At 41.7% G+C, this 27552-nt stretch overlaps 1 protein-coding gene across 1 annotated transcript in view; it reads left to right on the top strand.

The window, feature by feature from the left end:
- SAMHD1 (SAM and HD domain containing deoxynucleoside triphosphate triphosphohydrolase 1) overlaps nucleotides 1–21984 on the top strand; it is a 50279-nt gene extending 28295 nt beyond the window's left edge. Inside the window, exons 6-16 of the mRNA XM_075528790.1 lie at nucleotides 1022–1092; nucleotides 4356–4511; nucleotides 5166–5266; nucleotides 5374–5482; nucleotides 6305–6396; nucleotides 7366–7481; nucleotides 10269–10411; nucleotides 13005–13082; nucleotides 14028–14132; nucleotides 18657–18794; nucleotides 21639–21984. Coding sequence (XP_075384905.1) covers nucleotides 1022–1092; nucleotides 4356–4511; nucleotides 5166–5266; nucleotides 5374–5482; nucleotides 6305–6396; nucleotides 7366–7481; nucleotides 10269–10411; nucleotides 13005–13082; nucleotides 14028–14132; nucleotides 18657–18794; nucleotides 21639–21755 — 1226 coding nt within the window. The 3' untranslated portion in view covers nucleotides 21756–21984. The remainder of the gene's footprint in view (nucleotides 1–1021; nucleotides 1093–4355; nucleotides 4512–5165; nucleotides 5267–5373; nucleotides 5483–6304; nucleotides 6397–7365; nucleotides 7482–10268; nucleotides 10412–13004; nucleotides 13083–14027; nucleotides 14133–18656; nucleotides 18795–21638) is intronic.
- The last annotated feature ends 5568 nt before the right edge of the window (nucleotides 21985–27552 follow it).

Here is a 27552-nt window from a genome sequence, read left to right on the forward strand (position 1 = left end):
GCAAATTTCTAGATTATTTCTGTTGGTGTTCAATTGAACTAAAAAGAAACCTGTGGGGTTATAAAGAGACTTTACCCCAGCTTTGTCTCCCTCAAAGACATGCCAAACATTAGAGGCAGTTTGCCAGCACATGGTGGGAGGTAAGATGCTTGCCAGACTACTGTCTTGCCCCACCCCCCCACAGATAGGGTCCGCTCCCTGCTGTTAAGAACAATGGGTGATTTTACCCTGACTGCTTGTGGCCATCAGTTGATTCCTGTAGGTGGGGTTCACACCCTACTGATAATGGTTTCAATTGAGATCCAGAGAACAGGTCAAACCGGCTCAGTGACCTCCAAAATTAAGCTGACTCCCTGAATCTAGGATCTACCCATCTTGTCACATGTGTACCCCCAATCCCTCCCCTTCCTATTGCATGGATACCCCTAGATCATCTCCGTCTCACTACTGTAGTAACTATACCACAACCCCTTCCTGTGACATAAGTTTTTACCTGTAATTAGGGTGTATACCCCCCAAAGGGATATAAGCCTTGGTTAGCAATAAAAAGGTCTCTCCCCAGTCCTTTCCCCCTATTACTTGTTCCTAAAATTCCCACCTTCCACATCTCCACATGAACCACCAAGCAGGGCTGAGGTGAGCATGCGACGAACTGTGTCTGCCTCCATTATTTGAATCTCTCTCTCATGCTCTCTATGACTTTACTATAATCTTTACTTATTATCGCTGTACCGTTGTGCCTACCCGACCTGTGATGACGTGTTAGGGACTGGACTCCTTGACAGAAAGAAACCTGAATCCTTTTTTTTAAAAAACACAGAAATACTTTATTTCTCCCAGTTCTAGTAGCAACTACAGAGAAGAGCAAGTACAAAATAGACTTTCCTTCAGGAAGCAGGTTTTTATGCCTGGGAAAAGATAGCTGGTAGCTTGGAAGCCCCAGTTTCAGTCCAGGCCTGATTCCCTTTTATACCGTTTCTCAAAGATGTTTCTTGCTTTTAAGACTGCTTTTGTTTTTAAGGTCATGGACCGTTTTCCCACCTGTTTGATGGAATATTTATTCCACTTGCTCGCCCAGACATAAAATGGAAGGTATGTATTTTTATATCCCATATGTAATAAATAAAAAACTATTTGAGAGGCTTATTAAGTTATTTGTTTAGCTCCACTGTTGTATTTCCCATTATAGTTTTCAGGGGGGTGGGGGTGGGGTGGGAGTGAGATAGATAGATAGATAGATAGATAGATAGATAGATAGATAGAGAGTTTGGATAAAAGAAGACCACTACATGTCCAATTAGAACTATTAAAGTTTTATTTTTAATATCAGGCTCGTCTGGGCTGCACGGGAAATGTTGAAAAGGAACCTCTCTCCAGACAGCAGCCCCCTCTTCCCTAGCCAATTTTCTTTTATAGTATTCAGGGAGGGTAGAATACAGAAGACAGAAGAAAAAGCAAGTGAAATCCATGTATCACTAAGTGGTATTGACAGAAGGGAGAGAGTGGATGGTGCAATGAGGTTGGTTTGACCGTGGTGAAGTAGCAACAGCAATGTTACGGTTGCGGGGTTCCCCCAACATGAGGACCTGTATTGAAGGGCCGCGGCATGAGGAAGGTGGAGAACCACTCATCTAGAACTGATGGTGGTGATGGCTGCACACCTCTTCTTGATATGATTGAATTGTCTGATCTGTGAATGAAGTGCCAATAAAATTGTTAAGAGAAAAAAAAAAAAGGAATCATGGACTCAGAAACTCACAAGGACTGTCCTATACGGTCACTATGAGCCAGCATGAACTCAATGGCAGGGAGTTTGGTTTGGTTTGGGGAATATATTGAGTTGTGCATTGGGCTGCTCCCTACAAGGTGAGTAGTTCAAACCCACCAGCCTCTCTGGGAGAAAGGTGAGACAGTGTATTTTTGTAACAATTAAGAGCTTCAGAAACACTGTCTAGAGTCATTGTGAGTCAAAGTTGACTCGCTAGCAGTGGATTTTGGCTGCCTTTGGGTATGATGCATTATCTCAGTAAGCACTTGAAAACTCTTAGCGTTAATATTACTGACAATCATTTAGTTAAGTCAACTGTATTCTCATAAAATTACTCTAATTCTTTATCATGTGTATTATCTTTGATTTAATTTTTTTAAATAGTTATAGGGCCATTGAAGGTTCTCTCCAGTCAGTGTGTGGTTACAACCTTGCTTAGGGCACACATTCTTTGGGGAGTCATTTGATCCTTAAAATGAGTGACTCAGCAGAGACAGGTAGACAAACTAAGGCTGATATGAGATTCCAACGCCGATCTAACTTTGAATGCCCTTGAAAAAATTTGGTCTGGCAAATTTTCAACTACCCCTTTCCACCACTATGTGGAAGTGTTAACACAATTGTAGCTTCACATCTTGTTCTGAATTTTATAGTGATTTCATTTACATAAGGATACCTGATGGCACTGTGGGTTAGGTGTTGGACTGCTAGCCACAAATTCATGGTTCAAACCCACCAGCCACTGCAGGAGAAAGATGAAGCTGTCAGTTCCCATGAAGATTTACAGCCTCTGAAAATCCTATGTGTAACAGCTATGAGTGGGAATTAACTTGATAGCAGTGGGTTTGGTTTTTTGTTTTTATGCATTAAGACTGAGTTCTACCTGTATGACCTGAGCATAATCTTGTAGGCACTGTAAATAAATATCTCATTGATGCATTAAATATCTTAATAAAATGGTGAGCATGGTCTGTAAGAAAGTAGAAAAATACTGACAAATTTGACAGGTTTTTAACATGAATCTGAAGATGATAGCTGGAAACGAGATAATTAACCTGCAGTAGAATTTATTCTTATTTTTTTTAAAAAACCAGTTTTGTTAGCACTTCATCCACATGTCATACAATTCAATAATTCAAGTATATCAAGAAGAGTTGTACAAAAAAGATTTATACAATTATTACCATATTCAGTTCTAGAATATTTTCTTGTTCCTTGTACTCATCATTATTCATGTAATTTTTTAATGTGGCAAAAATATACGAAACATAACAGTCTCCAATTCCGCACCGTCTTGTAGTATTCAGTGCCATTGATTATGGTCTTCATGCTGGACAACCATTACTGATGTAACCCACCACCATGGGCATTAACCCAGTGCCCCTATGCAAGCCCTCTTTCCCCCTCAGCCTTGGCCACCATTGGTCAATTGTGGTCTCCTTGAAACACTATTCACACATCATACATTTCCATGTTTGAATCGCTTTTAAAATGAGTTGTTGATACAACATCACAATCTTTTCTAGTGCTCCCTCTCTCTTCCCACATTCAGTGTTTGCTCCCCAAATCCCCTCTCCCTCCCCATCCCCACGCCCACATTCCCTATAAACCACTGCATCAGTTATTGTCTCTGTGCATCGACTCCAACTGTGCTTCCCAACCTGGAAACCCAACAGAAACAAAAAAACAAAATAGAATGGCAAGAACATAATGATATAAAGATAAAAATACAAATAAAGAATAAGGAAGAAAAGACCACCATCAATGTTTAAAAAGCCAGTGGGAAAAAAATTCTGTCATGGAACCAGAAAGAAATCCTTGAGCTTAGAATAAATTCAGTTGGGTCAAGAGGGAGGCCTACTAACCAAGTACCAAATTATACCATGTTCAAGCCACCATCATCAAGTTCACAGTCGTCTCTGTGTGGTAGTCAAGCTGTTCGGGCCCCGAGTGACTAGAGGGCAGCTGCCAGAGGCTTCAACTGACTAGATGCTTGCAGATGGGCCTGGGACTCCCACTCCCCTCCATGGCCTTCTACAAATTGGGTGGGTGCAGTAGAACTTATCCTCTGAAGTCCCTAGACCCAACTAATTTTGATCATCTAGATTGAAGAATGTCATGCTTGGTAAAGGAACAGGGCAGCGAAAAAGAGGAAGACCTTCAACAAGACGGATGGACAGAGAGGCTGCATCGCTGGGCTCAAACCTAAGAACGACGGTGAGGGTGGTGCAGGACTGTCGGTGTTCCCTTCTGTTGGGCACAGGGCTGCTATGAGTGAGAACCACCTAGACAGCCCCTAACAACAACAGAGGCCTCGCGGCCAGCAAGGAGCACTGGGGACCCTGGTGAAGCCCTGGGTTGCTAACAAGATCGACATTTCAAACCCTCCAGCTGCTCTGCAGGAGCAAGATGTAGCAGTCTTCTTCGGTAGACATTACATCCTGGGAAACCCTGGAGGAAAACTCCACTTGGTCTCGTATGTCTCAGGTCACTGTTGGCTAGAATCAAAGCAGCAACAACGGGTTTGGCTTGAGAACTGGCCACGGTCTATGATAGACCTGATTCTCTTGGTTTATTTTTTTTCTAGCACGAACAAGGCTCCGTCATGATGTTTGAGCACCTGGTTGAGTCTAACGGACTCAGAGAAGTCATGGAGCACTACGGACTCGTCCCTGAAGAAGACATCTGTTTCATCAAGGAGCAGATCGTAGGACCACTTGAATTCTCAATGCAAGAGCCTACTGTGAGTTTCTGTCCAGCTTCATTTGAGCTGAAGGATGCTTTTTAAAATTTTCATTATTAATTGGGAGTTAATTCAAGTATCGTTATCATTCTCTTGTTCAATCGCATCAAGCAGAATTGTACAATTGCTACCACCTTCCATTTCCAAGCATTCTTTTTCTTCCTGGACTTCTTGACACCATCTCTCTTTCACATACATACATGACACTTTTGATCTTGTCTTTCCTTGATTCCTTCAAAGGTACGCTTTGGCCTATTTTAGAGGAACTAAATGATAGATCATGCATTATGTGTTTCTACTGTTTATGCAACAAATGAAGCATACACACTTGTTTGGCTCTTTAACTGAGTTCTTTAAAAATTGTGCCCTCATATTAAAAGCACATAGACATATTTTAATAAATATATATGATAAGGAATTACATATGTATGTAAGGAAATCTCTAGAGAACCCTGTATGACAAAGCATTTCTTTCCCTTCTCTACTAACTTAGGAATCAAGTAGAGAAAGAAAGAGTAGAACCATTGAATGCATCTCATGTTTCCAGCCAAGTGCCTGGTTATAGTGTTTGAATGAATGTGATTGCTTTGCCTTGCTCATAGATAGAATCTGGTTCCTCCCCTAAAACTTCCCATGGGTTTCCTTGTCTTCCAGTGGACCTACAAAGGGCGCCCTAAAGAGAAACGCTTCCTCTATGAGATAGTGGCCAATAAGCGCAATGGCATTGATGTGGACAAGTGGGACTATTTTGCCAGGTGTGCACTGAACGCTTTATAAAAGTTTGTTGGGATCCTTGTACCTATTCAGGGTTCATACATAAGGTGCAGTTTCCTTGTTGAAAAAACATTTACCTCTCTTTTAGGGACTGCCATCATCTGGGAATCCAAAATAATTTTGATCACGAACGCTTTATCAAGTTTGCCCGTGTCTGCGAAGTAGATGAGGAAAAGCATATCTGTACTAGAGAAAAGGTAAATTATGTCAACAGAAGCAATAAAGAAGATGTGATTCCTGGTCTGCAATCTAGAAAAGACCATCCACTAGTGTGGGAAAATCTCAGTGCCTTGTAAAAATAGTCCATCTCTTTACTTTAGATCTAGCATTTTTAGGGTTTTAAGGCTCTTTTTATTTCTCTTGCACTGCTAAATAATGAAAATAAAATTCTAATCATTCATTGACTGTTGTGGTAAGCGCCATTCTAAGTGCTTTGCATGGATTCGCTTAATTCCTACAACCCTATGAGCTGGGAACTATTGTTATTAGCCCACTGAAGATGAGCCACTTGAGGTGGGAGAAGGCATGCAACCAACAAGTGGCAAAGCTAGGATTGCAACCCTGGTAGTTTGGCTCCAGAGTCTCTGTCCTTTCTTGCTACGTTAGTGTTTCAGAACAGTGGCAATCCTTTGATCCTGTGAGATCATAACTAAGGAGTTATATAGTATAAACTATGAGATGTCTTTTTATTGTGTTGAGAGCAAAGAATACCACGTAATGATACCTATTTCCTAGAGTTATGGGAAGATTGGAGTCAATACGTTTTAAGACGTCTTGAACAGGACCTGTCACAGAATGAAAGACCTCAGTAAATTGCACTTGACTATTGATCAGTAAGAATGAATGTTGCAATCCAATTAGCAGCTTTACTAATCTACATCCCTCATTTTCAGTGGGCTCAGAGTCTTTAATTTAGTCCTATACTGAACCTTCTTGTCTGCCACTATCTCTTTTCCTTGTCTGTAGACTTGGATATACTCTTAACACTGCATTAATACTTACTGTGTGCCTTCCCGCAGGAAGTTTGGAACCTATATGACATGTTCTACACACGCTACTCTTTGCACCGCAGAGCTTACCAACACAGAGTTGGCAACATCATCGAGATCATGTAAGAAATACGATGCCACTTCACTATAACATGTCCCTGATACTTTATTAGAGTATCACAGTTGGGCTGGTTGGGACTTCTGGAAAAAATCCAGATGAATTTTAACTGAATAAATCTGAAATAATTTCCTTAACTGATACCCAGTGAACTAAATTTAGTGTTAGAGCAAGTGAGACGATGGAAGTTGGTAAAGGGAAGAAGAGCTGACTTGGGAAGAGCAGTGCTGGAAAGACTAAAGTTTCCACATAGGTAGGGGATTATATACCAGTCGACTTAGATTCATGAAATTAATTTTAGGATTGAAGATTAATGTCTTCTGGTGCTGTCAACTATTTATCAAAATTAGCCTATAGCAAACCCCACAGCTATTTAGCATACAGCAAAGCCACAGGAATTGCACATCTTGGCTCTGAGTGGGCAGCAGAGTCAAGTCTCTGTGTGACTCATCGGCATCATGTGAACTTACCGAAAGTTGGGTGTGCCATTCCATGTCTGTGAAATAGCTTCAATTGATTTACTCTAAACCTTTGGATACAAATTTAGGTTGAAGAAACTTCTCTTCATCCCCTCCCCCTGACGCCCCCCCTCCAACAAACAATTAGTTGATTACATTGACCTATTTGTATGATTGCTATTTTGGTAGAGTTTTTGTTTTGTTTTTTAACTTGGAAAAATCTAGGTTCAAAGACTGCCATTGCATCTTCCTAACTTAGTTCAATGAAAATTACTTAATTTCTGCACCTGAAAAATTGAGGATGCTAAAACCTACTTTTTTGTTTGGAAAAAGATGTTTTAAATCTATCTAAAGCTCTGCCACGGTGCCTGGAACATGGTAGACAGGTCAGTTCATGAGAACATAATCGAGAAGCTGTTCTCTTCAGAGTGCCAGTAGGGACTGTAGCGTTCAGCACCTCTAAGGAAATGTTCGTTTCTCACAAGCATAACTTTTTATAAAATGATTCTCTTTAGGATTGCAGATGCTTTCCTCAAAGCAGATGCCCATATAGAGATTACAGGCGCTGAGGGGAAGAAGTATCGCATTTCTACAGCAATTGATGACATGGAAGCCTTCACGAAACTAACAGGTAAGAACTAGAGTGACCCATCTCAGGTAAAGGATAAACTGTCCCTGGCAACACAGATGGGTAAGATTCTCCAAACATTCACATGTTATTTCAGGTTCCCAAGTGAATACGCACATTTGGATTTGAGGTTTAGCTCTGCTTTGTAAGACTTTAACAGAAGGTAACTTTAACAAAGTCATTTAGCCTCATTAAACCTTAGTGTTCTCATCTTGTAAGATGGAGGAAGTGAGTGGTTGTGAGGTCCATTGGGTTGGCTCCGACTGAACTAAAGCAGTACGCAGAAGGCAATTTATAGCAAGGAATGCACATTAGATTGGAGCAGAAATAAATGAATCCGATGAAATCAAAACAAGAATTTAATTCTCTGAAAGCCTTAAGAAGATTGACCAGGTACTGGCAAACCTATCAAAGGAAAAGAGAGAAGGTGTAAATACCATTGACTAACAGATAGACTGAGCAACAGTTGTGAACTGAGCCAATTGAAATGAATAAGCCAAAAACACAGGACAGTACTCCACCAAATTTGAACAATGTGAAGAAATACCTACCTAAGCTAACACAGACTGGTGTAGAAAAACTGAAGATAGCTCTCACAAAAGAAGAAATTGATCTGGTTATTTTAAAAATCCCCAATAAAAACAAGTGGAGGACCAGACAGCTTCACAGGGGAATTCTATTCAGAGAAGATCTAATATTGATTCTACTCAAACTATTCCAGAATGGAGAAAATGATTGTAAATTCAAATTTGTTTTATGAAGGCAGTATACCCCTCATACCAGAACCAGGCAAAGACGTCACCTGAGCAGGAACGCATAGATCAATATCCCTTATGAACACAGATCCAAAAATTCTCAACAAAATTCTAGCCCCAAGAATCCAACAAAAATTTTTTTAATAATACATCATGACCAACTGGATTTATCCCAAGTACAATCAAAATAATCCCTGTATGAGTAAAATAAAGGTTTAAAAAAACCCTTGATGCTATCAATTCAGAAAAGGCATTTGACAAAATCCAATACCCATTCCTCATTAAAAAAGACTCAACAAAATAGGAATTGAAGATAAATCCCCCAACCTAGTCAAGGGCACATACGCAAACCAAGGACCAACTTCGAGCTCAAGGAGGGAAACTGAAAGCATTCCCCTTTTGTGAACAGGAACCAGATACGATGCTCTGTAAGCCACTCTTATGAAATATTGTGCTGGAGGTCTTCGCCAGAGCGATTTGACAACCAAGAGAAATTAAAGACGTCCAAATTGGCAAACAAGTGAAACTCTCTCTATTGGCAAATGGATATGATTCTATATAAAGAAGACCCCAAAAACTCAACAAGAAAGTTTTGAAACAACTTGGAAGTATCAGTAACATGGTACGTAGTACAAGATCAACTTATAAAAATCAACCCCATTTTTATATACTAATGACGAGAACTCTGAAAAGGAAGTCAAGAAAGCAGTTCCATTTAGCCACTCACAAGGTGAAATACTTAGGAAGAACCCTAACTAGATAAATAAAAGACTTGTACAAAGAAAACTACTACAGGAACCCGAAAGAGACCTGTATAAATAGAAGCGTATACCGTGCTTATGGATAGGGATACTTAACATTGTGAAAATGCCGATATTACCCGAAGCAATTGATAAATATAATGCCAATCCAATCCAGATCCCAGCATCATTCTTTAAAGAGAGAGAGAAAAAAAACAACAAATCATCAGCTTTATATGAAAAGGAGAGAGATCCAGAATAAGCAAAACACTACTGAAGAAGAGCATTTCCCGGACTGAGGAACCATAGGCACATAGCCTGGTGCTGGTACTGACAACACCAGTACACTAGTGCATCGCATGTACCGTTGTGAGACACGATGACGGTGTAGTGATCACAGGCTGGACTGCTATCAGGGCTTTCGACTCCTGTAAACAGTTACAGGCTCAGAAACTCGCAAGAGCTGTTCTGCCCTACCCTGTAGGGTCACTATGAGTTGGCATGGACTTAACGGCGGTGAGTTTGGCTTGGTTTGGCTGTGCGCCATTGTGATAGAGGAGACCGGACGGCGCAGTGATTAGCTAGATTGAATGGTTGGAGCCCATCAGCCACTCTGTGGTTGAAAGATACGAGAATCTGATTTCATCAAGATTACAACCTTAGCACCTCATTGGGCAGTTCCACTCTGTCTTGTAGGGGCTCTGGGCGTCAGAATCTACTTGGTAGCAATGGATTTAAGGAGCTCTGGTGGCACAGAGGGTTCAGTACTCAGCTGCTAAATGAAAGGTCAACCTACCAACTGTTCATTGTGAAGAAGATGTTCAATCTACTTTCCTAAAGAGCTAACCAAACCCACTGCCATTGAGTCTATTTCAAATGTTGGGCAGAATAGGATTGCTCCCTAGGGTTCTCAAGGCTGTAAATTTTTACAGCATCCAAAAGCCTCATCTTTACTACCTAAGAGAATTACAGCCTTAGAAACCTCATGAGATTGTTTTGCTCTGTCCTACAAGGTCAATGTGAGTCGGAATCGACAAAGGCAGTGGGCTGGGATAACCATCACTCAGCCTCACCAGTCATCGACTTGAACGTGTTCTTTCTTCTCTACCCGTGTGCTGGGTTATTTGGAAGCAAATCTACGACACTGACTGGAACACGTTTGGAACTAGTACAATCGTAGTATATTTACATTGTGAACTCTTACTTGAAAGTGTTTCATGGGTGCAGCGATGTGCATCTTTTAAAATCTAGGCTTCTAATTTTACTATAACTGTGAAATGTCACCCAATTGGCAGATAACATTTTCCTGGAGATTTTATATTCTACTGATCCCAAACTGGATGAAGCAAGAGAGCTATTAAAAAAAATCGAATGCCGCCAACTATACAAATATGTGAGTTATACTCTCCTACCAGTGGGCAGTGAAAAGATTAAAAGGGTAAGTTGAATTGTTAACTTTGCATGTCTGTCTTCCAAGAGAAAACTACCCATCAACCCACTGTGACAACACAACACCATACGAAATGAGCCCTTTCCCTTCATTCTCGCTTACTCTTGACAGCACGCAATGTTCTTAGACCTGCTTTGCAGCTGAGTAAACTGAGGCTTGAGAGAAAGATGAAATAACTTGTTCATGAAAGCACCCTTAATGAGTTAGCATTGAAAGTCAGGGCTAATTGACTCCAAGCCTTTGTACTCACCCTAGAAGTGAGGAGGGGACCTCAACTTTTATCTAACCGACAGGTAAGCAAAGGGGTCAAAGGATGTTGTTGTTAGGGGCCACGGCATCTGTTCTAACCCATAGTGACCTACGTACAATAGACAAAGCAGCTCATAGTCCCGTGGCACCCTCATAGCTGTTCTTATGTTTGTGCCTATCGATGCAGCCTCTCTCAGTTCATCTCATTAAGGGCGCTTCTCTTTTTCGCTGCCCCTCCACCACACCGAACATGATGTTCTTCTCCAGGCATAGGTCTCACCTAACAGGATGTCCAAAGTATATGAGATGAAATTTCACTATGGTTTCCTTGAAGGAGCATCCTGGCTGTACATCTGCTAAGACACACCTGTTTGCTCTTTTGGCAGTCCATGGTACCGTCAGTATTCTCCTCCGTCACCGTGGTTCAAATGCATCCATTCTTTTTTGGTATTCCTTATTCAGTGTCCAAGTTTGACGTGCACATGAGACGATTTAAAATATCGTGGCTTGAGTCAGGCACACTTTAGTCCTCAGAGTGATACCCCTGCTTTTTAGCACCCTAAAGAATTCTTGTGCAGATTTGCCCACTGCAATGAGTCATTTGATCTCTTGACTCCCACTTCCAAGAGCACTCATTGTGGAGTCAGCCAAAATGAAATCCTTGACAACTTCAGTCTTTTTTCTGTTTATTTATCATAATGTTACCTACTGATCTAGGTGTGTGGATTCTAGTTTTCTTTACAATGAGTTGTAATTCAGCTGAAATCCTTGAAAGCTTGTTAATAAGCCTTCCTCCAATCTTGATGCTGAATTCTTTATACAATCCAATTTCTCTGACTATTTGCTCAGCACTCAGATTGAATAAGTACGATGAGAAGAAGCAACCCTGATGCCCACCTTTCCTGGTTTTAAATCATGCAGTCTCCCCTTGCTCTGTGTACATAAGCACCTCCTGGTCCACGTACAGGTACCACATGAGCATAATGAAGTATTCTGGAATTCCCATTCTTCTCAAGGATATCCATAGTTTTTTGTGATCCACACCGTTGAATGTCTTTGCATAATCAATGAAATGCAAGTAAACATTCGCATTTCTTTCTGGTATTCTCTACATTTAGCCAAGATCCATTTGATATCAGTAATAATATCCATTGCCCCATGTCCTCTTCTGAATCCAGCCAGAACCTCTGATACCTCTCTGTCAATGTTCTGCCGCAGCCATTGTTGGATGATCTTCAGCAACATTTTAGTTGCATGTGATAGCAATGACATTTTATAAATCGTGCAGGCTCGACTCCATTCTCATCCTCAAGGTCAGCTCTACTTTGAGAAGGCAGCTCTTCCTCAGCCATCATTTGAGGGCCTTCCCACCTGAGGGCCCCATCTTCTGGCACTCTCTCTGACAAATATGCTGCTTCTGTTCATCAGATTTTCAGTAACTGACCATGTTTTCATGTCAGCTACAGGGTTTTCAGTGGCTAATAACTGCAGTGAACAGCCTGCTTCTGCTTTGTCTTCGGTTGTCAGTCTGGAAGTTCTGCTGAAACCCGTTGGCTTTGGGTCACCCTGCTGGTATTTGAACTCCCAGTGCTAGCTTCCAGCCTCACTGCAACACAAGTTACCACAGCACAACAAAGGGACCGACAAGTAGTGGGATCTAAAGATAAGGGACTTTAAAGCTTTTAACTACTTGTTTCACAATATGGCAGGTTCTTCTGGGAGCACTTAGCTATCTGTCTTCTACAGTTCCAAATAACCCGTTTTCTCCTCTTGCTGTTGAAGGTTAGTTTTGCTTTGCTTTTACCAGAAAGCCAGTAACACGAGTCGGGCTGATAACCACACTCCACTTCACAATACACCTTGGTTATATTTTACTTCCTTCTATTTACTAATAGGTTGACACCATCTGGTTTCCAACTGTGAAATTTTTGTTATGAAGAGTCTCTATGTGGTTTGTTTAAAAGATGACAAAGGTAGATGCTCTGTGTTTGTTAGGAATCCAAAATATCACTGCCATCAAGTTGATGCTGGCTCATTGTGGTCCTATGGGGCAGGGAAGGCCTGCTCCTGTCAGTTTCTGAGACTGTAAGTCTTTACGGGAGTAAAAAAATATCATCTTTCTCCCCCATCTCCACCAGGAGTGGCTGGTGATTTCCAACTCCTGAACCTGCAGCTCACAACCCAATGCATAACCACAACACCCCCAAAAGTAGCTACGCAACCCCTTCTCTTTCTAGTCAGGTATCATTCTCAGAGAAAGCACACCTTCATGACAGAAGCATTTCTTCATGCACACCTGGAATTCTGACGTGGGAATTCTTACCTGTTCCAGGACCGTAAAGGCCTTCCACAAGAGGTTGTTGACGCTAAGCAGCAGGATGAACTGAAGGCTGAAGATGTTGTCGTGGATGTAAGTGGCTAGACCAGTAACACCAGATGTAAAGGCCTTTTTTTTTTAAGACATAAAGCACCTGCCATTCGAAAAGTAGCATATGTTCATTATTGAAATGTATGAAAATGCCATTTTAAAACGTTCTCTCTTATTGTTCAATATTTTTAATATAACTGTGATCAGATGACTGCTACCCAGAAGTACCTAATCCACTCCCATTGAGTCAGTTCAACCCACACCGACCCTGGAGGACAGGACAGAACTGCCTTGAAGGTTTTCTCAGCTGTAATCTTTACTGGGGCAGATTAGCAGGTTTTGTTTTTGGTTTTTTTCTCCCACTCAGTGGCTGGTAGAGTCAAACCTCTGACCTTTAATGAGTTGGCAGGCAAGTGCTAAAACACCGGAGCACCAGGAAAATTCCAATCTCCCTTAGGATCCTTGTTCAATTGTTGGTTCTTCTGTGTGACACTTTTCACAAATACACTCTCAGTAAAACCCGTGAGAGCTGGAACTCCTTGGACTGCCTTGTTTTTCCTGGTCTCACAAGTTCTCTGTTTTTTTGCAGGGTTCTTACCACTGCTTTTCTGGTGAATGTTCCTTCTCTGGAAAGGTTTCCACCGTACCCAGAATGGAGCTTCTTCAGGCTTAACTGTATTTGTTCTGTCTTAATCTAGCCCACGTGGTCTGTGGGAGCTGAAACGACATGATATCTGTAGTGCCCGGCAAAGTGTTTATCATAAAACAAGTGTTCAGTGTATAAGTTCTTTCTTTCTTCCGGGTTTCAAAACAAAATCCCTGTGAGCCAGCAATCAGAATTCTTTTTATTCCACTCTGAGACACCGGACAGTCCCCTGGCTTCTGAGCCTCTAGAGATCTCTGCCGCTTTGCTTGTGATGCTTCTACACCCCTAACTCTATTCTCCTGGTTAGTGTGTAAGGGGTCACCTGTCTTGCTTTTACACAGGTTGTCAACATGAACTATGGAATGGACGACCAGAATCCGATGGATTACGTTCACTTCTATTATAAGACTGATCCCAACAAAGCAGACAAGATTAATAAAGACCAGGTAACTGTCTGTCTACTTCAGTAAAATAGGTATACCATAGGGACATTTGCATATTATTACAGGAATTTGCAATTTAAGTGCAGGTTTGGTTCCCTTTTTGAGAACTTTTTATTGTGAATTGGGTGAAGACTTGTGGAGCCGATCAGTTTTCCATTCAACAATTTAATCACGGTCCCCACATTGTGACAGCACTTATCTCACCTCTTTCCTACTTGTTTCTGTTCCGCCTTCCTTCATAACTCTTCCGACCTTTGTCCTTGGGAAAATGCTGCCCTTTTGATGGAAAACGGTTGCTAGTTCTTATGAGTTCTTATCTTCCTAGCGTAAGTGTTCGCCTTGTAGACTTTCATCTAAAGTTTGACCGAAAAGTGAGTTACAAGGATGAAACAAAAAGAGGGATGAATCCAGTTCCAGCCCTGCAAGGGGAATAAGGGTCACGGGTTAGACTCTACGTCAGTGTGTAAGGGGGAGAAAAGCACTGATCTTTTTTTTTAATCATTTTATTGGGGGGCTCATACAACTCTTATCACAATCCATACATCCATCAATTGTATAAAGCATATTTGTACATTCGTTACCCTCATCATTTTCAAAATATTTGCTCTCCACTTAAGACCCCGATATCAGCTCCTCATTTCTCCTCCTCCCTCCCCGCTCCCCACTCCCTCATGAACCCTTGATAATTTATAAATTATTATTTTGTCATATCTTACACTGTCCAACGTTTCCCTTCACCCACTTTTCTGTTGTCCGTCCCCCAGACAAGAGGTTATATGTAGATCCTTGTAATCAGTTCCCCCTTTCTACCCCACCCTCTCTCCACCCTCCTGGTATCGTCACTCTTACCACTGGTCCTGAAGAGATCATCTGTCCTAGAACCGGTCTTTAAAATGAAATATACCTGATTTTTCATAGAATTTGCCATCCTTTTTGTTTTGTTTTGTTTTAACAGCTTTATTGGGACATTACAATTCACTAGTTCAGTCATATCAAGAAGACTTGTGCAATCATTCTCACAATCCATTTAAAACATTTTCTCCTTTCTTGTCTCCTTGTTGTTAGCTCCTCATTCCCCCCTTCCCCTGCCGGACCTCGAAGAAACCATGAATCCAATGTCTGTCTCTGTACAGTCACCCTTCTTGGATTTCATAGTACAAAAACAAGGAAACCAAAAGCTAGCAATAATAACAAAATAAAATAGAGAAAAACCTCAGTAGAAAACAAAGAAGAAAATATTAAAAGCTAGAACAACTTTAAAAAGGGTCACAATGGCAATAAAATGATGAGGTCTATTAAAGTTTAACCTAACTGTTTCTGCCACAATCCACTGTCCAATGACTTCTGCATGCTGACAAGGCTAGCCATGTCCCTGGGCTACAGTAGACTTGCCATTTTAAGAACCAATTTTTTTGGCTGCTAGAGACAGATGAGGACAGCTTTTGACAGAGGGACTGGGTTATAATTGTGGTGGGAGGAGGGTTCTATCAGGTTGATTTCATGTAAGTTCGATGTGCTCGTTTGCATAGTTCCCTATGGAAGTCTGATCTGTATATAATTACGCAATACAAACTCTCAGTCTTTGGTTAACTGACTTAAACCAATACATATTTTACAATATGACCATGATAGATTCTTTTCTTTAGATTATGATTGGGTAAGTAGCAAAAACAACTTTGTGTTTTTAATGTAACTTCAAGAGCGCTGCTTAGAAAAAGTAATGCGTTGTGACCAGATATGAAGACTGATTTAACATCAGGAAAACATTAATGTAATCATTCACATTAATGTAAATCTTCACAATGGAGAAGAACTTCATGGTCACATCAGTTGAGGTACAACAAACATTTTACAAAATCTAACACCTGTTTGTGGTTAAAAAAAGAAGTCCAAGAAAATAGGAATTTAAGGAGATTCCTCAATATAATGCAGGGCATAGATACAAAACCAGTGACCAGCATGAATCTCAGCAGAGAGAAACAGAAAGCATGCCTTTGTGAATAGAAGCCAGACAAGGAAGCCTTTGTCACCTCTCCTGTTCATTATTGTGCTGGAAGTCTTAGCCAGAGCTGTAAGGAAAGAGAGGAAAATTAAAAGCACAAGTAAAACTCTCACCATTTGCAAATGATATACCATATACACTTGAGTATAAGCCGACATGAATATCAGTCAAGGCACCTAATTTTACCACAAAAAATGGCATTAAAATGTGCTGGAAAACTCGGCTTATACACGGTTATATACGGTAATCTTATACATAGGAAATCCCACAGAAAATTGTTACAACTAATTAAAAGAGTCATCAACATAGCAGGGTATAATTCCAATGTACAAAAATCAATTGGTTTCGTTACCCTAGCAGAGCTATCTCTGGAAAGGAAAAAATACCATCAACAATGGCCACCTAAAGATGAAATATCTACAACCCGAGAAACAAAAGACCTGTACACTACGGCAAGAAACCTACATATGAAAGAATGTACCCTACTCATGGATAAGAAGACTCTGACATTGTGAACATATCAATACTACTCAAATCGATCAAAAGATATAGGGCCATCCCAATCCAGTTTCCATTATCACTCACTCTTAAAAAATGGAAAGACTAGTCATAGACTTCATATGAAAATTAAAGAGATCGATTCACAAAGCACTACTGAAAAAAAAACAACAACAAGTAGGAAGCCTCTCACTTCCCAGGTCTAAAAACCAACTGCATAGTCGTGATAGCCAAAGTAGCTTTTCATTAGACATGGAACTTGACGGAACAGAATTGAGAACCCAAAAGTAAATCCGTTTACGTGCAGAGAGATGATGGTTGACCAAGGACTGAAACACAATAGTAGAGGAGAGATAGCTCTTCAACAATGGTGCTGGCAAACCTGGGCATGCATCTGCAGAAGACTGAAACAGGAGCCCTATCTCACCCCACAGACAAAAACTAATTCAAGACGGATCAAAGTCCTAGATGTAAAAGCAAGAAGTTATAAAGATCTTCAGTAAAAGAGCGAGGAAAAACAGAGGGGCCTGAATATATGGCATAAATACAGAATCAAACAATGAAAACCACACATACAGAAGACAAATTGACCGCCCCCCCAAACTGACACTTACATGCGTCAAAAGATTTTTACCAAAAGATTTCAAAGAAACCTATAGACTGGGGGGACATTTTTGGTAGTAGTGAGATTAATTTCTAAAATGTATTTAAAAAAACTTGTATACCTCAATGAGAATAAAAGATGTACAAGTCTAATTTTAAAATGGGCTGAGGACATGAACAGACGCTTCACCAGAGAAGACATTCAGGCAAACATATGAAGAAGCATTCACAACCATTAGCCACTAGAGAAAAGCAAATCCAAACAACAGTGAGATATAACATCTCTCCAGCTTTCATCGCAAAATTCACAAAACCAGGAAACAGTCAGTGTAGTGAAGACAGGGAGGAACTGGTCGAGAGGGGAAGAAGAGGTAGCCAGCAGGGTGTGCACTGCTGATGGGACTGGAAATGTGAAACTTCTATAAAGATCTTCCTAAAAATTTGGGGAATAAAACACTATCTGACCCAGCTATCCTTCCACTTGGTATAGATCATAGAGAAATATGAGCCATGCTGCACATAGTTCTCTGCATGCCCGTGTCCGTAGAGGTACTAATAACACAAAAAACTGGAAACAACCTAAATGTCCATCCGTGGAAGAATGGATACACTTTAGCACGTCCACACAGTGGAATACTACACAAAGCTATTTAATGGGTGAATCTGGAGGACATTATGCTGAGTAAAATTAGTCAATTCACCAAATGGACATTGTGATTGAGGGGGAGTGCGGAGTGGGGACCCAAAGCCCTTCTGTAGGCAGTTGGACGCCCCCTTAAAGAAGGGTCGTGGGGGAGAAACAAGCCAGTCAAGGTGCAGCGATGAAACATACAACTTTCCTCTAGTCCTTTAATGCTTCCTCCCCGCGTGCCCCCCCACCACTATCATGACCCCAATTCTACCTTACAAATCTGCCTAGACCAGAGGATGTACACAGGGAATCCAGGACAGATAAACCCCTTAGGACCAATAATGAAAGTAGCCATACCTGGAAGGTAAGGGAAATGGGGGAGCAAAGGGGAAATGATCGCAATGATCTACTTATAGTCCCCTCCCTGGGGGACAGACAACAGAAAAGTGGGTGAAGGGAGACATCGGTCAGTGTAAAACATGAAAAAATAATAATTTATAAATCATCAAGGGTTCGGAAGGGGGGGGGAAAGTGGGGAAGGGAGGGGAAAAAATGAGGAGCTGATACTAAGGGTTCAAGTAGAAGGAAAATGTTTTGAGAAGGATGATGGCAACAAATGTACAAATGTGCTTGACACCATGGATGGATGGATTGTGATAAGAGCTATAGGAGCTCCCAATAAAAGGATTAAAAAAATAAAACAACAATGTTGCTTGGAAGCCTGGAACAAAGCTGACCTACCTGCCAAGTGTGATTTCAAGGTGACAGTGAAATCTTTTCTTCCTTTAACAAGGTTTCGCAGCTTCTGCCTACAAGCTTCGCGGAGCAGCTGATTCGTGTGTACTGTAAGAAGTCTGATGACAAGAGTGTCCTGGCCACAAACCAACAGTTTATTCAATGGTGCCTGAACAAAGGTTTCCCTCGGCCACAGGTAGGTACTTATTTACATATACTCACACTTTTATGTGTAAATAAAAACCATAAAGACCCTTGATGCCCTCTGAAAAGGTCTCATTTAAATTATGTTCATCTAGGTAAGACTTTGAACATGAAATCATTCACTTCCAGTTTTCCTTTTAAAATGTCTAATTTGGTATCAACATCTGGTTTCTTCCCATGCTAGTTGAGAATGAGTGCTTGATCATTATTGTTCTGGTAATAAAAGATACAAACAATGAACATATATGAAGGTGCCTTATACATTCTCACCAGTGTCTCATCCAGGCCTCCCAGTGACCCCATATTTCAGAGTCGGTTACTGGAATTGAATAGTTAATGAGTCAAAAGCCATGCATAACCGGTGATAAGCATTCTAACTCATTATTTCAAGCTTAGGTTCTCAACACTACTTAAATTCTCTACCAGTAAGAGAAGAGAGGGGAAGAAGAGCAAAGCTGTAATTGTCAACCTTGTAGAGAATGCTGTTCATCTTGTGTTTTGTTGACCTGTATCTAGTAGGTGCCCGATAAAAAGAAAGGGACTTATTTGTTGAATGGATAAATGGGTGTAGTGGGAAGCAACATTCTACTCCTAAGCAAGCGCTGACCCTCACAATCCCATGGTTGCCTGTTTTATCCACGGGTCAGATGCTGAAGGGACCAGAGAGGACAGGTCAGACATGAAAGAGTAGCCTAGTATTTTGCCAAAAGGAACAATGTGAGTAAGATCTTTGGGGTTTGAGGAGTTGAGAAAGCAGAAAGAACAGCCTTTGGCAGAGGGAGTGCTCTGCAGGATGAAGAACGCAGAGCTCCGTCTGCGTGCACAGCAGGGAGAAGGGTGTGCAAAAGGTTTGGGGCTGTGAGGGCAACCCAGAGGCCTGAAACCAGAACAGGTTGAATGTGGTGAGGGCACCAACCTGACAAGAGCGGAGATTTTTACTCTTGACTTGTGACAGGCTAAATGGGAAACCTAGACTAGATCATGGAGAAGCCAAAAAGGGATTATTTTTTTTCCCACCTAGGGAATCATTCAGAGTATCCAAGACTTCCCATGCCTCTGTAATTAGCACGTACTTGTGTGTTTGTTAAGGTCTCTGAAGAGCACAAATGAGTTATACTTACCTATAAGAGCCCTGATGGCTTAGTGGTTCCACATTGGACTGTGGTCTTCATGGTGGGCAGTTTGAAACCACCAGCAGCTCCTTAGGAGAAAGACTGGGTTTATCTACTCCTGTCAGTGGGTACAGTCTCCGAAACCCACAGGGAGCCGCTAGGAGTCAGTGGCAGTGAGTTTGGAGCGCTTTCAATCTAAAGGCTAGGGATTTGATCAGTGGCACGGAGTAAAAAGATCTGCAATTTGCTTCTGTAAATATTTCAACCAAGAAAAACCATGAGGCAGTTCTATTCTGTAATGCCATGAGTCAGCATCAACTCAATAGCCAGGAGTTTGACTTTGGCGTGTGTGTGTGTGTGTGTGTGTGTGTGTGTGTGTGTGTGTGTGTGTGTGTGTGTGTGTGTTTTCTCCAACTAGACTGAGATTCATGGGAATAAGGGGTATGTCTGTCTTAGATCCTGTAAGGAAACTAAATTAAGAAAAAAAAACAAACCCTAGTGGCAAATGGGTTGGAACCTGGAGAGACTGGAAGCAGAGATTATTATGGTTACCAACAATCTTGTCCGAACGCTGAAACTTAGATGCATTCCCTCTTTAACGAGGCTCTGTATTAGATACAAGGAGTGAACCAGTACCTAAGGTGACTTAAGTCTTCGTGCCCATCCATCTTTTCCTAGGTGGAGATCACAAACACACAAGCCAATGGCCCTGGCACTGGCATGGTGACTGCCCTGGTAGGGCAGAATAGAGGGTGAGAGGAGCCCGAGAGGAGGGTTTAAGTCATGACTTGGTTAGTCAGGAGTAGCTGCCTTAAAGGACTGAGACATTTAAACCTCAAGGGTGGATAAAAAGGAGATTCCGCTGCAAAAAGGGGATGAGGGCACCGAGGTGCTGGGGCACGGGAACAGTAGGGGCGTGCCCTTTGGGAAAGGGCCTGGAAGTTACCCATCATCTCACGAACTATGAGCAATGGCGTTTTCAACAGAGGCATGATGTGCTCGAGTCTGCAGTTATAAAAGTCACTAGAGATGAGTTTGAAGACAATAATGTTTGCTTGCATAGAGTAGGGTCTTCCCATGGAGACTGTCACAGCAGGTGAATGGTTGTGAGGTACACAGAGCCTGTGGGGGTTGATTGTTCACCAGAAGAAACAGAAAATGGGGGGGTGACACACAAAGAATGTGGCAGTGCTAAGTGAGCAGAGAGGGCAAGGCGAAAGGAGCCTGAATGTTACTGCCTTCACCCCAGGAGGGAGCAGGGGAGACCACCTGCCGAAACGCATCACACATGAGTCAGGGCCACTGCTGTGGGACCCGGAAATAAAGCAGAAGAAAGACCTCATGCATCCCGTCTTGCATCTTGAAAAACAGGGCAGAGTTGTGTTCTGGGCAGGGTGTGAGGGTTGGAGGTCCTAGGGCGAGCACTCAGTGCTGTCTGAGCTCTAGTGGCTTTGGCCATAGACCGCGGTGTTTCTAACTTGACCTAGCGTGGACTGGTAAGAGGAGGCTTCAGAAAGTTGTAGTGGGGGAAACATGGGATTGAAAGAGAATAAGCTCGCTCCCTGAACTTTTGGAAGCCCCCTCAGAGATGATTTGGGGTTCCTCGGGTGTGTCTAGAAGCAACCCATTTGTGTGAACAGGGCAGGTGTAGCTGAGACCTTTATTCAGTAAATTGACATAACTGGTTTTTTTTCTTTTTCCTGCTTTTCTTACTCTTGCTGTAGTATGGTGATCCTGTAGCTACCCTCGAAACACCAGAGAAACAGAGAGTCCCACGTCAATCTCAGCATGTGACTGATGAAGATGTATCCAAAGCAAAACAGAAACTTTTTAAGAACTGATGCCATATGGATGTGACAAAAAGCCATTTTCTCTCCAACACAACTAACGCAGGGAATTCTATCAGAGTGCCACACATTCAGCAACAATGAGGGCTTTCTGTTTTTTATTTCAAATGTGCTTACATGCTAGAGCTAAGTAACTTTATTCAAAGGGCAGTAAACAAATCTTGCTATGGAAAGTATAGCCTTGCTTATTTTTAATATTAATTAAAACCTTGCCTTTTTAGTAGTTTGTTTTCGAAGTGCAACTCTTTTATATACTCAGAACTCTTTTTTTTTTAAATCTGAACTCTTAAGATAAAGGATTTTTTTTTTTAAGATTTGGAAATGAGACAAGGGCCCCCTCCTAACCCCAGTTTGGCAGATCTTCACCAAAACCAGAGTCTAGGGGAGAGCCAAGCTGGTGATGTTCTGATGTGCCGAAGGAGCAGAGCAGAGGGAGACAGAACCCATAGCCCCTTTCATCATATCCCTTGATCTGCCCTGGACTGAAGCATCTGAAGGCGTAAGGAGGGCATCAGTGTGAGCAGGAGGAGGCCAGACCACAGGCCAGCAGGAGGGCCATGGGGTGCCTGCTATGTTCTCACCTTCCACTCAAATTTCTCAGGTTCTGTTCTGTTGACACACTTACTGGAGTGAAAGTATTCGAAATGTCTACCTTCTGATACTACCACACACACACACACACACACACACACACACATATCCCCCAGTCTCTCTTTAGATCAGGGGTGGGGAACATGTGGCCTGAGGGTCAAACAGTGCCCGGTGACATCATCAACCACAACACACACCTCACGAAAGAGAAGCAGTACGCAGCCATCACTGGAGGGGTGAGTTCATGCAGTGTTTGACCAGGAGGAGCAGTGAATGATGTTATAAATATGCAAATGGCCCTTGGCAGATAAAGGTTCCCCATCTGCAATTAGATCATTAAGGTTTAGCTGTAATCCAGAGGAGAAAAGTTGGAACCTTTCTCCCCCAACCTCAAGGTGGCACTTTACAGGTGGGATTGAGTTCACACATGGGCTCAGAGAAGCAGAGTGAGGTGTGCCCAGATTCTGGGTACCTGGTGTCATATCTGCCTGAGCCCTTGGCCTGTAAGACACCCAGTGGGGACAACTACAGCCCTCGGGCTTTTTGTGCCCAGACACAAGGTTGTGAATGTAAACATTTTTTGCTACTTATTTCATTTCCATTTTAAAATAATGTGACTTACAAAAAAGCAATATGAAGATAAAATTGATTGTGATGACTGTACAACTCTTCTTAATATGATTGAACTATTGAATTGTATATTAATTATATGCCAATAAAACTGATTTTTAAAATAAATAAAATGAAATTGTAAAAAATATATATTACATTTTAACCTTTAAAAAAAGAATGTAAAAATTTGGGGGTGCTAAGATTGCTTTATTATATTTTTATAACCTACCTTTAAATCATTGTGGTTTACACTGGAAATTTTTCGTTTCCATTATTGATTGTATCATTGCCCCAAATTGCTGCGACTTGAATCTATTTCATTTGTTTCATAGCAGGAAGCTTCGCTTTATGCTCTTCGCAAGTGTTGTATTGAGGAGGTTACATTTGCCTTAAGAAACCTCTTCAGTATTTATAGGAAAAAGGGGGACTTTCACGGCTTAGCAGCTACAGTTACCGGCCCTGTGTCACCTTAAGAATGTAAATCGAGCCACAGGTGAAAATGAACGGCCCCGTCCGTCCGTTGGGTGCGAGAAACAGCTGCAATAAAGCTTTGAATAAATCTCCATCTTGGTCTCCAGGCGCTCTCCTTCAGGCCTCCTTGACCCTGTGCAAAAGAACTGAAGGTTGTGTCGCAGTTTGACCTGCTGTTTCTGAGCACCTCGATATTACCTTGTATTCGGGAGGAGGGTTGGTATTGCCGTGGGTTCCTGGTATTCTGTTTGTTTGTTTTTCTTGTTCAAGAGCTGCCAAGTGATGGCATGATAGAGAATCCTTTCCTTTGGGCAGGAGGCCAGACGCTGGCATGGGGATTTGTTCTTTGCTGCGCGCCAGTGGTGCCAGGAGACCTAGCTTCCCTTCCGTTCATTCTGCCCGAGGTCCCTGCACCGGAGTTTCCATTGTGTTATTTGCCTGTTCACAACTCTCGGTGGCTGCTTCCACTGCTTCCTCACGAGCCTCAACGGCATCGTGATGCACCAGGGTCTCGGGAGACACAGTCACCGGGCAGGAGAAGGAACGAATGAAGTTGAGTTTAGGTTTCTGTAGGTCAACAATATTTTTTCAAGCCCCCAATAATTTCCCAAACTTGCATCAAGTAGACTTCCATCTTCGTAGCAGAATACCTACACAACGGTCTGGAGAGGTACACTTGAAAAGGTTGTTCCTTTGGGGAGGGGGCGGGATGAAACTTTAGATCAATTTTATTGGATTTTTTTTACGCCTTCTGGATTTTCTGCAATAAGCATGTCTTCATTTCTGATTTCTCCGTGTGCAATTTTCACGAGAAGCTTTGTGTCTCTTGAGTGAAGTAGGAGTCATTTTTCCACCTTCAAAGTCACGTCCCAGTAAACACTGCCGCCCTCCCATTCCACCCGTGGTCACCCAGGCTGCTCTGCAGCTCCCATGCTTGTTCTCACATGTTCCCACAGAACAGTCTTCCGGGCTGCCACTGTCAGGCGGGCCCAGAGAGCGTCCACGAGCAGGTCCGGTACCACAGAAAGTGCCTGCATCGATACCGGTCTCCCTCCAACCACAGCTCGAACTGGCGACCGAGAGAAAAGGACATCTTGTCATGCGCACTTCTGTGGCCTTTCCGCTCATGACAGGCGCCTCCTGGTAAAAGGGCAAAAGACCCCTGACTCCAAAATGTTGGCTTGGTTTTTTTCAAAAGTGTTTCACCGAGATCTTTTCATGAAGCCTTCAACGGGCCAAAGACAGCCATTGGAATGAGGGAGACTCAACATCCCCTCGGTGCAGAGCCGATGAAATCAACTGAAGCACAGCCGTGGCGTTTATCACCTATTGCAGCGGTCAAAGGAAATCAAAATAGCATCATGATTGGTGGCGGCTCACTCTGCCAGATGGGACTCAGAAGCTGGAAAGGGAACGGCTATGTATAGAATTGCGGCTTATAAAAGGTATGGAATTGGTTCTGGGGTTCTAATGACCTGTTGGGGTCAACTCATGAATATGCAACTCTGAGTCATAGTCACAAGGTAGTTACAGGATACCAGCTCTTCCCTCCAATAAGATACACCAGGAAGAGTCCCTCCTTTGCTTTACGCAGGCACACTTAAACTTCTTAATCAGTAGGGACACGATGGTTACAGTGTTCCTAGGAGCTGAACCTTAGCCTAGCTTTTCCTATTAGGACCAGATACTTATAAACTTTGGGGGGGGGTGTCTTCAATCTCTACATCAATCCCTCCATTTTATCAAATATGTCAGCTGCACATACCGCCCTTGTCTTTTGTCTGGACTTATATTATCTCCAGCATCAATTTGGCTTACACAATCTTCCATGTGGACTTTGCTTCCCCAAATGTGGTCCCTAAGTTATAAGTTTTTCAATCTATGGCTGGTTGGGGTTTTTATTTTTTGCAAGTATATTGCCTGAATATTTAGCTAGACATTATCTCATTCTTAACCATGATCCTGTGGTCTCTGCCAAATGCCATCCTCTATGTATGTTGATTTTCACTATCCTGGGCAAATGTGGGATATATGTCCATTAGAGACAAGAGCCAAATTGAGAAGGAACAGCTTGCTGTTCATGACAGCTAGTTCAAGGTGCAGGACCCTTACACTGTGTGACAAATGTGTACGGCATCGATACACAGTAGTTGTTTGGAACATGGTTTTGTGTAACCATGGTTACACATTTCATAAGTACATGTTCTTATGGCAACAATGATAACAATTATTAATGTAGTTATTATAATTATCAGAAGAAGAAATCGGGTTGGCAATAAAATTCTCAGCTACCACCTTATTCTTTGTGGTAACCAACTGAAAAGGATGGCCTGGAGGCATGGAATATAACCACGCTCTTTCATCGGTTTTACCAATATCTTCGTAATGTTAACGCATGAATAGCAGGAAGTGTCGATTATTGATCAATAATCTGCTAAAAGTATTATCTGCTCAAGCCCCAGTGATTAGTGCTATCAATAAAACTAATCTATGCCCAGACATTTTTAATACAGCTAGGTGCCCTAATGGAAGAAATCTACATTTGTATTCATTTGCAAAGAAAGGTGACCCAACATATCGATATGCTGTTTACAAGAAACACATCATAGACACCAAAAGGGGAAAAAAGACTAAGAATCAAAGAGTGAAATAGTATATCAAGCTAATAATGACAATCAAAAAGAGTGGGAGTGAAAACATTAATCCCAATAAAATAGGCTTGAAGGCACAATTCACCACAGGAGACAAGGAAGGGCAGCACAAAAATGATTAAAGGTAATTGAACAAGCATAATAAAGATAATAAATATCTATACCAAATTCCATTGATCAATAGACAATACTGCAATAATAGAAGGAGCCTTCAATACACCATTGTGTAGTTACACAATTTCATGTCAAGAATGAAAGGATGGAGTCTAGCCAGTCAATCAGGTCACAGAATGAAGGGGTGGGGTCTAGCCTGTCATCAGGCTGAACATCAGCCTGATATTCCCTCTCTGTAGGCCTGGTCTTCTAATGAGGATTCTGGGAACACTCTCTCTCCTGGACATTCCTGTTGGCAAGACACATGGAGCCATACTGGTGGCAGTCAAAGCTCCAGAGATGCTTCCACTGCCGTTGGATCCACAGGACTTTCCACCCATCACCCTGTTATCTTCCTGCACTCAGCGTCATTACATGTGCTGCATGAATCTGAAGAGGAACTTATGGGCTAATATCAGAGTTATGGACTTGATCTGGGCTGGGCTGGGATGTTTTCTCAATACGCAATTGCTCTTTGATGTAAAATTCTCTCTCACACATATATGAGTGTCTCTGGATTTGTTTCTCTAGTCAATCTGGCCTACCACAACCACTCTCCAGGAAGGACAGAGCAATGAGAAAGAAACACAACAAACACACAGAAGAACTTAACAACGCAATGAATCAACTTTATCTCTTAGATAAACAGAACACTTTACCCCATAGCAATGCATAAATATTATTTTCCAGAACACATGGGTCATTTCCCAGAATAGGCCATATGTTACATCACAGAACAAGCACTAATAAATTTAGAAACATGGGGATGCTATATAACATCTTCTTAGATCACAGTGCTATAAAATTAGAAATCAACAATAAGAAGATCAATGGGAAAAATCAAATACACGGAAATTGAATAATACCCTGCTTAAAAAATCCATGGGCAATTGTAGAAATAAAGAAGAGATTTTAAAATTCATTGAAACAAATTAGGGTGAAAATACAACATGCCAAAAAATATGAGACACAGCTAAAACAGTACTCAGGACAATTCTCAGCAATGAACACAGCAAAACAAAAAAAATCAAAATCAACCATGTAAGCCAACATCTACAAAAATTAAAATAAGAGCAGCAAAATAAACCCACAGCCAACAGAAGATAAATACTAATTATTAGAGCAGAAATAAGTTAATTAGAAAACAAAGACAACAGAAAAAATTGACAAGATGAGAACTTGGTGTTTTGGAAAAGAATAACAAAATTGAGAAGCCACTAGCAAGTCTAACAAAAGAAAAGAAGATATAAATATTAAGAGGTTAACACTGAGACAGGGAACGGAGATAGGATTGAGACAAAGGGCATGAGGCT

Source organism: Tenrec ecaudatus, chromosome 12 (assembly GCF_050624435.1).
Source record: "Tenrec ecaudatus isolate mTenEca1 chromosome 12, mTenEca1.hap1, whole genome shotgun sequence".
NCBI classification, from domain to species: domain Eukaryota; kingdom Metazoa; phylum Chordata; class Mammalia; order Afrosoricida; family Tenrecidae; genus Tenrec; species Tenrec ecaudatus.